Source organism: Oncorhynchus mykiss, chromosome 5 (assembly GCF_057628025.1).
Source record: "Oncorhynchus mykiss isolate SJ-2025 chromosome 5, ASM5762802v1, whole genome shotgun sequence".
Taxonomy (NCBI): Eukaryota; Metazoa; Chordata; class Actinopteri; order Salmoniformes; family Salmonidae; genus Oncorhynchus; species Oncorhynchus mykiss.
Genome location: NC_143026.1, coordinates 23735054 through 23747781, shown reverse-complemented (window position 1 = coordinate 23747781; position 12728 = coordinate 23735054). Strand labels below are relative to the sequence as shown.

The window sequence follows — 12728 nt, the reverse complement described above, 5'->3', positions numbered from 1 at the left end:
GAGGGTTTTGAGCTTGAGGTAGTCACCTCATACAAGTACTTGGGAGTATGGCTAGACGGTGCACTGTCCTTCTCTCTGCATCGAATAGTCCCCACTGTAACGGTTGTCGTTGGTGGAAGAAGGAGAGGACCAAGGTGCAGCGTGGTACGTGTTCATGATCTTTTAATTACACTGAACACTAGAACAAAAATAACAAAACAGAACAAACGAAACAGTCCTGTATGGGACAGGGACAGAAAAGAACTACCCACAACTCAAGGGCGAAACCAGGCTGCCTAAGTATGGTTCTCAATCAGAGACAATGATTGACAGCTGCCTCTGATTGGGTACCATACCAGGCCAAACACATAGAAATACAAACATAGAACAAAACATAGAATGCCCACCCCAACTCACGCCCTGACCAACCTAAAATAGAGACATAAAAAAGGAACTAAGGTCAGGACGTGACACCCACTATATGCAACTTTTCAGTGAAGTCAGGAACCAATACACGCAGTCAGTCAGGAAAGCAAAGGCTAGTTTTTTCATAACAGAAATGTTCATCCTGTAGATCTAACGCCAAAAAGCTTTGGGACACTGTAAAGTCCATGGAGAATAAGAGCACCTCCTCCCAGCTGCCCACTGCACTGAGGCTAGGAAACACTGTCACCATGAGAATCGAAGATTTTCAATAAGCATTTCTCTACGGCTGGCCATGATTTCCTCCTGGCTAACCCAACCCCGGCCAACAGCTCCGCACCCCCCGCAGTTACTTGCCTAAGCCTTCCCAGCTTCTCCTTCACCCAAATCCAGATAGCAGATGTTCTGAAAGAGTTTCAAAACCTGAACCTGTACAAATCAGCTTGCCTAGACAATCTGGACCCTCTCTTTCTAAAATCATCCGCCGCCATTGTTGCAACCCCTATTACCAGTCTGTTCAACCTCTCTTTCGTTTTGTCCGAGATCCCTAAAGATTGGAAAGCTGCCGCGGTCATCCCCCTCTTCAAAGGGGGTGATACTCTAGACCCAAACTGTTACAGACCTATATCCATCCTGCCCTGCCTTTCTAAAGTCTTCGAAAGTCAAGTTAATAAACAGATCACTGACCATTTCGAATCCCACCGTACCTTCTCCGCTGTGCAATCTGATTTCCGAGCTGGTCATGTGCGCACCTCAACCACGCTCAAGGTGCCAAACAACATCATAACCGCCATCGATAAAAGAAAGTACTGTGCAGCCATCTTCATTGACCTGGCCAAGGCTTTAGACTCTGCAATCACTGTATTCTTATCGGCAGACTCAACAGCCTTGGTTTCTCAAATGACTCCCTCGCCTGGTTCAGCAACTACTTCTCAGACAGAGTTCAGTGTGTCAAATCGGAGGGTCTGTTTTCCGGACCTCTGGCAGTCTCTACGGGGTTAAATTCTTGGGCCGACTCTTTTCTCTGTATATATCAACGATGTCACTCTTGCTGCAGGTGATTCCCTGATCCACCTCTATGCAGACGACACCATTCTGTATACATCTGGCCCTTCTTTGGACACTGTGTTAACAAACCTCCAAACGAGCTTCAATGCCATACGACACTCCTTCCGTGGCCTCCAACTGCTCTTAAACACTAGTAAAACTAAGTGCATGCTTTTCAATCGTTCGCTGCCAGCACCCGCCCGCCCGACTAGCATCACTACTCTGGACGGTTCCGACCTAGAATATGTGGACAACTACAAATACCTAGATGTCTGGTTAGACTGTAAACTCTCCTTCCAGACGCATATTAAACATCTCCAATCCAAAATTAAATCTATAATCGGCTTCCTATTTCGCAACAAAGCCTCCTTCACTCACGCTGCCAAACATACCCTCGTAAAACTGACTATCCTACCAATCCTCGACTTCGGCGATGTCATTTACAAAATAGCCTCCAACACTCTACTCAGCAAACTGGATGCAGTCTATCACAGTGCCATCCATTTTGTTCTCTGCTGCCAATGACTGGAACGAATTGCAAAAATCGCTGAAGCTGGAGACTTATATTTCTCTCACTAACTTTAAACATCAGCTATCTGAGCAGCTAACCGATCACTGCAGCTGTACATAGCCCATCTGTAAATAGCCCATCCAATCTACCTACCTCATCCCCATATTGTATTTATTTACTTTTCTGCTCTTTTGCACACCAGTATTTCTACTTGCACATCATCATCTGCACATCTATCACTCCAGTGTTAATCTGCTAAATTGTAATTACTTCACTACTATGGCTTATTTATTTCCTTACCTCTTCACACCATCTGAATCAGTCATCTCTGTATACCCGTCGCAAGACCCACTGGTTGATGCTTATTTAAAAAACCCTCTTAGGCCTCACTCTCCCCTATCTGCTGAGATATCTACTGCAGCCCTCATCCTCCACATACAATACATGTTCTGCCAGTCACATTCTGTTAAAGGTCCCCAAAGCACACACATCCCTGGGTCTCTCTTCTTTTCAGTTCGCTGCAGCTAGCAACTGCAACGAGCTGCAACAAACACTCAAACTGGACAGTTTTATCTCAATCTCTTCATTCAAAGACTCAATCATGGACACTCTTACTGACAGTTGTGGCTGCTTTGTGTGATGTATTGTTGTCTCTACCTTCTTGCCCTTTGTGCTGTTGTCTATGCCCAATAATGTGTGTACCATGTTTTGTGCTGCTACCATGTTGTGTTGCTACCATGTTGCTGTCATGTTGTGTTGCTACCATGCTTTGTTGTTGTCTTAGGTCTCTCTTTATGTAGTGTTGTCTCTCTTGTTGTGATGTGTGTTTTGTCCTATATTTATATTGTATTTATTTTTTATTTTTAATCCCAGAACCCCGGCCCCGCAGGAGGCCTTTCACCTTTTGGTAGGCTGTCATTGTTAATAAGAATTTGATCTTAACTGACTTGCCTAGTTAAATAAATGGGGCGGTGTGGTGTGGGGTGGTGTGGTGGGGGCAGTGCTGTGTGAGGCAGTGCGGTGTGGGGTGGTGTGGTGGGTGCAGTGCTGTGCTGTGTGGGGCAGTGTGGTGGGAGCAGTGTAGTGGGGGCAGTGCTGTGTGGGGCGGTGTGGTGGGAGCAGTGCTGTGTGGGGCAGTGTGGTGGGAGCAGTGCTGTGTGAGGCAGTGTGGTGGGAGCAGTGCTGTGTGAGGCATTGTGGTGGGAGCAGTGCTGTGTGAGGCAGTGTGGTGGGAGCAGTGCTGTGTGGGGCAGTGTGGTGGGAGCAGTGCTGTGTGAGGCAGTGTGGTGGGAACAGTGCTGTGTGAGGCAGTGTGGTGGGAGCAGTGCTGTGTGAGGCAGTGTGGTGGGAGCAGTGCTGTGTGGGGCAGTGTGGTGTGAGGCAGTGCGGTGTGGGGTGGTGTGGTGTGGTGGGTGCAGTGCTGTGCTGTGTGGGGCGGTGTGGTGGGAGCAGTGCTGTGTGGGGCAGTGTGGTGGGAGCAGTGCTGTGTGAGGCAGTGTGGTGGGAGCAGTGCTGTGTGAGGCATTGTGGTGGGAGCAGTGCTGTGTGAGGCAGTGTGGTGGGAGCAGTGCTGTGTGGGGCAGTGTGGTGGGAGCAGTGATGTGTGAGGCAGTGTGGTGGGAACAGTGCTGTGTGAGGCAGTGTGGTGGGAACAGTGCTGTGTGAGGCAGTGGGGTGGGAGCAGTGCTGTGTGGGGCAGTGTGGTGGGAGCAGTGCTGTGTGAGGCAGTGTGGTGGGGGCAGTGCTGTGTGAGGCAGTGTGGTGGGAGCAGTGCTGTGTGAGGCAGTGTGGTGGGAGAGGTGTGGTGTGGTGGGAGCAGTGCTGTGTGGGGCAGTGTGGTGGGAGAGGTGTGGTGTGGTGGGAGCAGTGCTGTGTGAGGCAGTGTGGTGGGAGCAGTGCTGTGTGGGGCAGTGTGGTGGGAGCAGTGCTGTGTGAGGCAGTGTGGTGGGAGCAGTGCTGTGTGGGGCAGTGTGGTGGGAGCAGTGCTGTGTGAGGCAGTGTGGTGGGAGCAGTGCTGTGTGAGGCAGTGTGGTGGGAGTGGTGTGGTGTGGTGGGAGCAGTGCTGTGTGAGGCAGTGTGGTGGGAGCAGTGCTGTGTGAGGCAGTGTGGTGGGAGCAGTGTAGTGGGGCGGTGCGGTGTGGGGCGGTGTGGTGGGAGCGATGCTGTGTGGGGCGGTGTGGTGGGAGAGGTGTGGTGTGGTGGGAGCGGTGTAGTGGGGGCGGTGCGGTGTGGGGCGGTGTGGTGGGTGCGATGCTGTGTGGGGCAGTGTGGTGGGAGCAGTGCTGTGTGAGGCAGTGTGGTGGAAGCGGTGCTGTGTGGGGCAGTGTGGTGGGAGCAGTGCTGTGTGAGGCAGTGTGGTGGGAGCAGTGCTGTGTGAGGCAGTGTGGTGGGAGCGGTGTGGTGTGGTGGGAGCAGTGCTGTGTGAGGCAGTGTGGTGGGAGCAGTGCTGTGTGGGGCAGTGTGGTGGGAGCAGTGCTGTGTGAGGCAGTGTGGTGGGAGCGGTGTAGTGGGGGTGGTGCGGTGTGGGGCGATGTGGTGGGAGCGATGCTGTGTGGGGCGGTGTGGTGGGAGAGGTGTAGTGGGGGCGGTGTGGTGGGAGAGGTGTAGTGGGGGCGGTGTGGTGGGAGAGGTGTAGTGGGGGCGGTGCGGTGTGGGGCGGTGTGGTGGGAGCGGTGTAGTGGGGGCGGTGTAGTGGGAGCGGTGTAGTGGGAGCGGTGTAGTGGGAGCGGTGTGGTGGGAGCGGTGTAGTGGGAGCGGTGTAGTGGGGGCGGTGCGGTGTGGGGCGGTGTGGTGGGAGCGGTGTAGTGGGAGCGGTGTAGTGGGAACGGTGTAGTGGGAGCGGTGTCGTGGGAGCGGTGCGGTGTGGGGCGGTGTGGTGGGAGCGGTGTAGTGGGGGCGGTGTAGTGGGAGCGGTGTAGTGGGAGCGGTGTAGTGGGAGCGGTGTGGTGGGAGCGGTGTAGTGGGAGCGGTGTAGTGGGGGCGGTGCGGTGTGGGGCGGTGCGGTGTGGGGCGGTGTAGTGGGGGCGGTGTAGTGGGAGCGGTGTAGTGGGAGAGGTGCGGTGTGGGGCGGTGTAGTGGGAGCGGTGTAGTGGGGGCGGTGTAGTGGGAGCGGTGTAGTGGGAGCGGTGCGGTGTGGGGCGGTGTAGTGGGAGCGGTGTAGTGGGGGCGGTGTAGTGGGAGCGGTGTAGTGGGAGCGGTGCGGTGTGGGGCGGTGTAGTGGGAGCGGTGTAGTGGGGGCGGTGTAGTGGGAGCGGTGTAGTGGGGGCGGTGCGGTGTGGGGCGGTGTAGTGGGAGCGGTGTAGTGGGGGCGGTGTGGTGGGAGCGGTGTAGTGGGGGCGGTGCGGTGTGGGGCGGTGTGGTGGGAGCGGTGTAGTGGGGGCGGTGTAGTGGGAGCGGTGTAGTGGGAGCGGTGCGGTGTGGGGCGGTGTAGTGGGAGCGGTGTAGTGGGAGCGGTGTAGTGGGGGCGGTGCGGTGTGGGGCGGTGTAGTGGGAGCGGTGTAGTGGGAGCGGTGTAGTGGGGGCGGTGCGGTGTGGGGCGGTGTGGTGGGAGCGGTGTAGTGGGGGCGGTGCGGTGTGGGGCGGTGTAGTGGGAGCGGTGTAGTGGGGGCGGTGTGGTGGGAGCGGTGTAGTGGGAGCGGTGTAGTGGGGGCGGTGCGGTGTGGGGCGGTGTAGTGGGAGCGGTGTAGTGGGGGCGGTGTGGTGGGAGCGGTGTAGTGGGGGCGGTGCGGTGTGGGGCGGTGTGGTGGGAGCGGTGTAGTGGCGGCGGTGTGGTGGGAGCGGTGTAGTGGGGGCGGTGCGGTGTGGGACTGTGTGGTGCAGCAGGTGTCTCACCGTGATAATACACACTGACTTTTAATCAAGCCAGCGCTTGTCAGCAACACCATGTTCCTCTGTCCTCCCTTTATGCACACACACACACACACACACAAGGTTAAACTGTGATGCATGACTAAGCTGGTAATTGCAGCTTATCCGCCAGAACTGCTAAAAGTAACTATATCCCCTCTTCCTTCCTCCTTTTCTCTTTCTCTCTTATCCTCCTCTCCTCACTTCCCCTCCTTCTCTCTGCTTTACTTCCTTCCCTCTTCTCTCTTCTCTTCCTGCTCTCCATCTTTCCTCTGTTCTGCTCTCTTTGCCTTCTTCTCTTCACCTCCCTTGTCCTTCTTCTCTTCCATAATAATGGTATGAGAGGTTAGAACTGTTTATTATGTTTGTTAAGTCACCGTTATGACAGTGAAATGTAGACCATAACATAGGGTTGTTTTGCAGCTCATCTCAACTCTCTGTCCAACAGCAGTCAAAGCATCCCAGTTTAACTGATAAATGTGTATGCAGACACACACACAACCCTAAATTAACCATAAAGCTTTTAACCTTGGACCCTTGAAATCCAAAGTAGCCTGTTCTAAAAATGTCTCATCAAGTTAATGTGTTATTGGTTTGTTTGATGTGCGATGTGGTTTAATACTCCAAATCAATGTACGAATAATTTAAATTATTAATACATTCTAATCTAATTTTAAGCATGAACTGGAGGGATTTTTCTTCAAGATATGGAATGACTTTGATATTACAGTGCTATTTGTGGGAACTCAAGTCTCAAGAACTCAAATCTTATTCAAATCGAATTAAAGTCCATATCAATGTTGGATATTTCAGTGTAATGGTGAACTGGAGTGGCTTTTCTCGTTAGGTTGAGAAGTGACTGATGCCGATATCTTCCACTTCTCTTCATTGTGTCCCCCCCCCCACGATCCTCTTAGCATTCTCCCTGACAACAAACCCTGTTTAGTTCTGTATAATTGAACTGATTAGAAAATTAAATGAATTATCAGCTCCAGTGAGTGCTTAACCATGCAGCTCAGTTTTATTACAAAAAAATAGTTTGATACAAATAAATATAGATAACAGCAATGAACATGTATTAAACATACTCTATTGAACACTTGCCTCCGGCCACAGTCCCAAAACGACACACATCGTCTCACAAAATAAATACAAAGAAACATTCAGTTTTTCAACACCCTTCCTTGTAAAGAACGTGAACCAAAACACCCGGCTAACACCCTCACTGGTCTGTTTTCACTGGCATTCATATAATCACACAACTTAGACAACATAAACACGGAATCAAACCAATAGCAGAACTGCCCACAAACACAAAATAACTCTTTATTAAGCTTGAGCGCCAGCCACAATTCATTTAACATATAGTGAAGAAAAAAAACAAATGAGGTAAAAAATAAATCAATCTCTTTAAATTCAAAAAGGAGTACAGAACAGAACGTTATGGCGATCCTCAGGATTTCTTTCTGTAATCAGTCTCATGGTAGATTTGGCAGCCAGTGATGGGTGGTCCCCATTAGCTAGGTGGTATATATATAGGAGGTGGAGAGATAGATAGGGAGAGCTCAGCCAGTGATGGGTGGTCCCCATTAGCTAGGTGGTATATATAGGAGGTGGAGAGATAGATAGGGAGAGCTCAGCCAGTGAAGCAGAAATCCTCCACACTGTTCACCTTGATCCTCTGCAGCTCCTGCCGGTCCAGCAGCCGGTATTGGAACGCCACCCGGTTGACAAACCTACCGCTGGACACCATTCTCACCACAGTGTTGTCACAACCTATCTTCATCTGGGCTGAAGGATGAGGAAAGGAGAAAGAGAGAAAAAAACAGGCAGACATGAATAACAGGTTGGAGAGAGTGTCAGCAAATATAAGACTTTCCATTCAACAATGGATCATAAAGATTTACTCTTAGGCTGCGTTTAGACAGGCAACCCTATTCTGATAGTTTTTCAGTAATTGGTCTTAAGACCAATTAGATCAGCTCTGAAAAAGATCTGATGTGAAAAGATCTGATGTGATTGGTCAAAAGACCAATTAGTGAGGGAAAAATATCAGAATTGGGCTGCCTATGTAGGCTTAGATATACAGTATTAGGATGTTGATTGTGTGGGTAGTAAAGATCTAATCTAGTCAGCATGGTGAGGGTAGTAAAGATCTACTCTAGTCAGCATGGTGATGGTGTGGGTAGTAAAGATCTACTGTAGTCAGCATGGTGATGGTGTGGGTAGTGAAGATCTACTGTAGTCAGCATGGTGATGGTGGTGGTGATGCTGATGGTGTGGACAATGGTGTTAGTGATGGTGTGGATGTGGGTGCTGCTCACCGGGGCCGTTGAAGTTGTAGCAGAGGTCAGCTACTGGGAACATCTTAGACGGGTCCATCCCGTTCCCTCCCAGCAGCTCCACAAAGTCCCCTGCTCCAGCACAGCCTGGCATGGACTTCTAGAGAGAAAGAGACCAGCTTAAGGGTTTAACAAGCATTTTTACTTCCCTTCATATCCTTCTTTTTTCTGTCTTTACAATATCCCAACACACTCTTCTCTGATGGCTCAAAGCATCCCCTCATCATCACTGGGAGCTAACACAAATATTTAGTTCTTTGGCAGGGTAGTTTACTAAACCACATCCCCTAAAACTGCCTAAACATCTAAGCCCCCTTTACTCAAATCTGGACCTTGAAGCCAGAAGCACTGCTCTTTTCTTTATTCTTACCCTCTAATCAGGAGCTGTTTGATTGAGACCTGTGATGCATGGTGAGTGGAATCTCTGGCCAATCAGTGAGTGGCATTAATCAACCAAATAACAGTGCTGTAGACCTCCTGACTCAGATGTGAGTAGCTCTGTTCTATGTGGTGATGTCCCTGCTCAGGCTCACCTTGATGGGGAAGTCGTTGAGGTGTCCCAGGCTGAGCTCAGCGATCTTGATCTCCACGGGGTAGATGATGGAGAAGCTGCAGTTCCTGTGCTGCTGGGGTATCACCATGGTGAAGCTGCCCTCTGGTGTCTGGGAGATGATGTTACAGGCTGTGGGGGACGTGGGCGGGGGCGGGGGGGGTATGAGTGTCTGTAGACTTTTCATACATGTTGATCTTCATATAGCACAGCATTTATCAATTTACAGTACTTGTGTAAAATTGCTTAGTAAACAAATGCAAAACACACACACACACACACACGACTTAGAAGTAGGCAGCTTTGTGCTTTGTACGTATGCCAGCTAGAGAACACACACTGCTAGGTGCTTGAAATTCCTTCACTCTCTGTACCATAACAGGTACCCTATCTATTCAGCATGTTTAGCCAGTAACCAAAAGGTCGCTGGTTTGAATCCCTGGGCCGACTAGGTGAAATATCTGCCGATGTGTCCTTGAGCAAGGCACTTAACCTTTATTACTCCTGTAAGTCGCTCTGGATGAGAGCATCTGCTAAATGACTAAAATGTAGTAATACATCCCTGCTGTGCACCCTTGATCTTAATATTTAGTTGAGATACACATGCTTAGCCACAACTTACTCTGAAATCTCTCACTAACATGATCCAACGACAATAATATTATTACAGACATTATTGGCATGCATCACTACCCTCGCATTATAAGACTTTTGTACAACCTAAAGTGTTACTAAAGCATTAACACACTACCCTGGCATTATAGCGTGTGATAAAGCATTAAAACAGTATATTGGCATCCTGCCCAATGTTAGCACACTTAATGGACGAGGCACTCATCCAGACAGGCATTAGGTTCTATCATCAATGATAGCTGTTAAAGTACTCCAGCACACACATTTAACTCAGCATGTTTATCTATACATCTAGTCACTATTGTCGGACACTATATTCGGACACTAAGTATATAAGTAAAATCCTCAAGGCCATTAACAGTAAGAATCAGGCTGCTGCAGGTTTCTACTCACGGAAAGGGTTGATGGGTTTCCTGACAGTCAGCGTGAAGGAGCTGCCGACGGTGTGAACGCGGAAGAACACCATTGCAACGTTCTGAGATGACCGTACGGTTCTCCTGACAGTCCCGGAGTCGCAGTAGTCTACGTAGCGTTCCATCAGCGGCAGGGCGTGATCCTGGGAACTAGGGAACTTCTCTCCCTTCATCACCCAGCCATCAAACACCTGGAAGAGGAGAGGGAGGGATGAGAGGGGAGAGAGGAGAGGGGAGAAAGGAGAGAGGAGAGAGATGTGGACTTAATCAAAACCATTCAATCAAACCCAGTTATCTCTAAGGAAAACGGCCAGGATTCCAATAAATGCAGATGAACGACCTGTGCACTGTGATTGACTTTTAAAGGCGATTTCCGTTTAAGCCGGTGTCTTAATCAGGAAGAGACTCTCTGTTATGTCAGTCTGTGTTTAAATCCAGGGTGGGATTTAACTGTAACCTTAGCACGGATTTACAGAGTAAAGTAAGAAAACAACACAGGAAAATACTCTATTGTCCCCCTGGTGACGGAATCTGCTAATTGGCTATATATTTTAGTGCTAGACTATTTACAAGTCTGTAATCATATACTACTAAGAACGAGTGTCCCCAGGTTGGGGGTGTGAGGCGAGGGATTATGCCTGGCTTTGGGTGCTCTCGGCTGGGGAAGAGGACTACTCAGACCTGGGCACAAATTACAACAACAGAATCTGCCAGAAGTTTCATTCTGTCAATGTTCCAGAAATGCCCCTCTATCCCTGGACCTGGTGGTGCTGATGTCAGATAAGGTGATGGCGGGAGTGGAGTATTTGGGACGTACAGTATGTGGGTGTGAAATAGCTGGTGTGTGTGTGTGTGTGTGTGTGGTTACCTTGATGAAGTCTCCACTTCTGCAGTCGATGTCAACGCTGTCATACTCCACATTGATGACCTGGTTGGGCTCAGCGATGAAGAAAGCAGCACAGCTGAGATGAGGCCGGTCTGCTGTAAAGGTGAACTGACCCTCTGCTGCCACCATGTCCAGACACCCTGAGAGAGGGAGAGAAGGAGGAACGTAGGAAGAAGGGAAGGAAGGGGTTAGAGAAGGATAGAGGGAAAGAGGAGCGATAGAGGGAAGAGATAGAGAAGAGGGTGAGAAGGAGAGAGATGGGTGTGGGGGTAACAGAGAGAGGAGGAAAAGAGAGTGGGATATACAGAGACAGAAAGAGAGATGACATTGAAAGGGAGAGAGAAATGGAGACAGGGTTAACATTACATTCTGTGCACAGTGGCAGTTTACATTTTACATTATGAAGTATTTCTGACAAAGAATCAAACAATTAATATGCATTTCTAAATAATCAAGTCGTATTCAATCTGCACATTTGGTCATGAAAGCCATAGACAGATTATAATTACGTAAATTAAAATCCCACGTATTATTTTAGATTATTAATTATTCTCAGAATTCCATGCACAATTGATAATTACAAATTCAGAGAATGAAAATATGAAAAACACCTTAATAAAAATAGCATTTTAGAAGGTGTGATAATGTCAACAGAAAAATATTGTTTTCAAATCAACCATGTAAATGAAATGGCAAATGTAAATGTAAAATATGACTATGGTGAATAACTTTTTTTAGGAATTTACTTCAGTCAGTTACTTACGGAGAGGTCGGCTGTAAATTAATTCCTCTGGTATTTCTCTTTTGAGTTCTGAATTAAGAAGTGAAAATAATCCTTCTGGAGTGATCTCATTTTCCTGCAAAAAAAAAGAAAGAAAAACATTTAGATAATATTTAGAAAATAAAGTTAAGATCTAATATGGCCAAGTGACAGCAATATACCATCAAGCAAGATAACACAAGGGATTAAGTAAATGTTAGTAGCTACAGAATGCATAAATCAAGCCTATATGTTCAAAGACGTCTTGAGTAGCATAGAAGTGCACAATGTGAACATTAGGCCTACTTTAGTGAGTACAAAAGGTTGCAACAGCTTTTCTTACACAGAACACATGGCATTAATTGAGCTTTTATTACAAAGTCTAGTAGATTAAACACGTGGGAACGAAACAGGTCAGTAAAAAGTGCCAAGTGCTTCCAGAGGCTTACCTCCATGTACCTGGCGTCTCCCTTGAGAACTGACAGACATAACATAACAAAGAACAGCTGCTCTCGGAAAGTCCCCTCCATATTGCTCAGTATCTCTCTCTGGAGTCTCCCTCGCACCTCAAGAACAGAACTGGGGAAAGTCTGGTCCAGTGCTCCAAGCCACACTCCTTTTTATAGGTCGACGCACCGCACGCTTCTCAATAAAAACGCACTCCGTAAAGATCAATTGATACACAGTGCCCCAGATAGCGTGTTTGTGACGAGAGCAAAGGAGGAATCAATAGGCATCACAGTGCGCCTGTGACTGTGTGTGTGAGAGAGAGAGAGAGAGAGAGAGAGAGAGAGAGAGAGAGAGAGAGAGAGAGAGAGAGAGAGAGAGAGAACTTTGACAGATGCCTGAGCGCTTAGGACTGTGATAAGCACATACAGTTCATTCGGAAAGCATTCAGACCCCTTGACTTTTTCCACATTTTATTACGTTGCAGCCTTATTCTAAAATTGATTTTTTTTTTCCATCAATCTACACACAATACCCCATAATGACAAAGCAGAAACAGTTTTTTTTGCAAAAAATAAAAATAAACTGAAATATCACATCTACATAAGTATTCAGAACCTTTATTCAGTACTTTTTTGGTATGACACTACAAGCTTGGCACACCTGTATTTGGGGAGTTTCTCCCGTTCTTCTCTGCAGATCCTATCAAGCTCCGTCAGGTTGGATGGAGAGCATCGCAGCACAGCTTTTTTCAGGTTTCTCCAGAAATGTTAAATCGGGTTAAAGTTTGGGCTCTGGCTGGGCAACTCAAGGACATTCAGACACTTGTCCCAAAGCCACTCCTGTGTTGAAAAACATGACAGCCTACTTGGAGTTGCCGAAAGGCAAAAG

At 48.4% G+C, this 12728-nt stretch overlaps 1 protein-coding gene across 1 annotated transcript; it reads right to left on the bottom strand.

Moving 5' to 3' along the window:
* Positions 1 to 6808: 6808 nt before the first annotated feature.
* On the bottom strand, positions 6809 to 12253 carry LOC110523456 (corticotropin-releasing hormone-binding protein). Its single transcript, XM_036977080.2, has 7 exons — positions 11840 to 12253; positions 11394 to 11487; positions 10613 to 10770; positions 9725 to 9935; positions 8682 to 8830; positions 8131 to 8248; positions 6809 to 7597 (listed from the first exon to the last, which is right to left on the bottom strand). Exons 1-7 carry the CDS (start codon positions 11918 to 11920, stop codon positions 7443 to 7445), a joined length of 966 nt encoding a protein of 321 aa, XP_036832975.1. The 5' UTR covers positions 11921 to 12253; the 3' UTR covers positions 6809 to 7442.
* Positions 12254 to 12728: the final 475 nt, after the last annotated feature.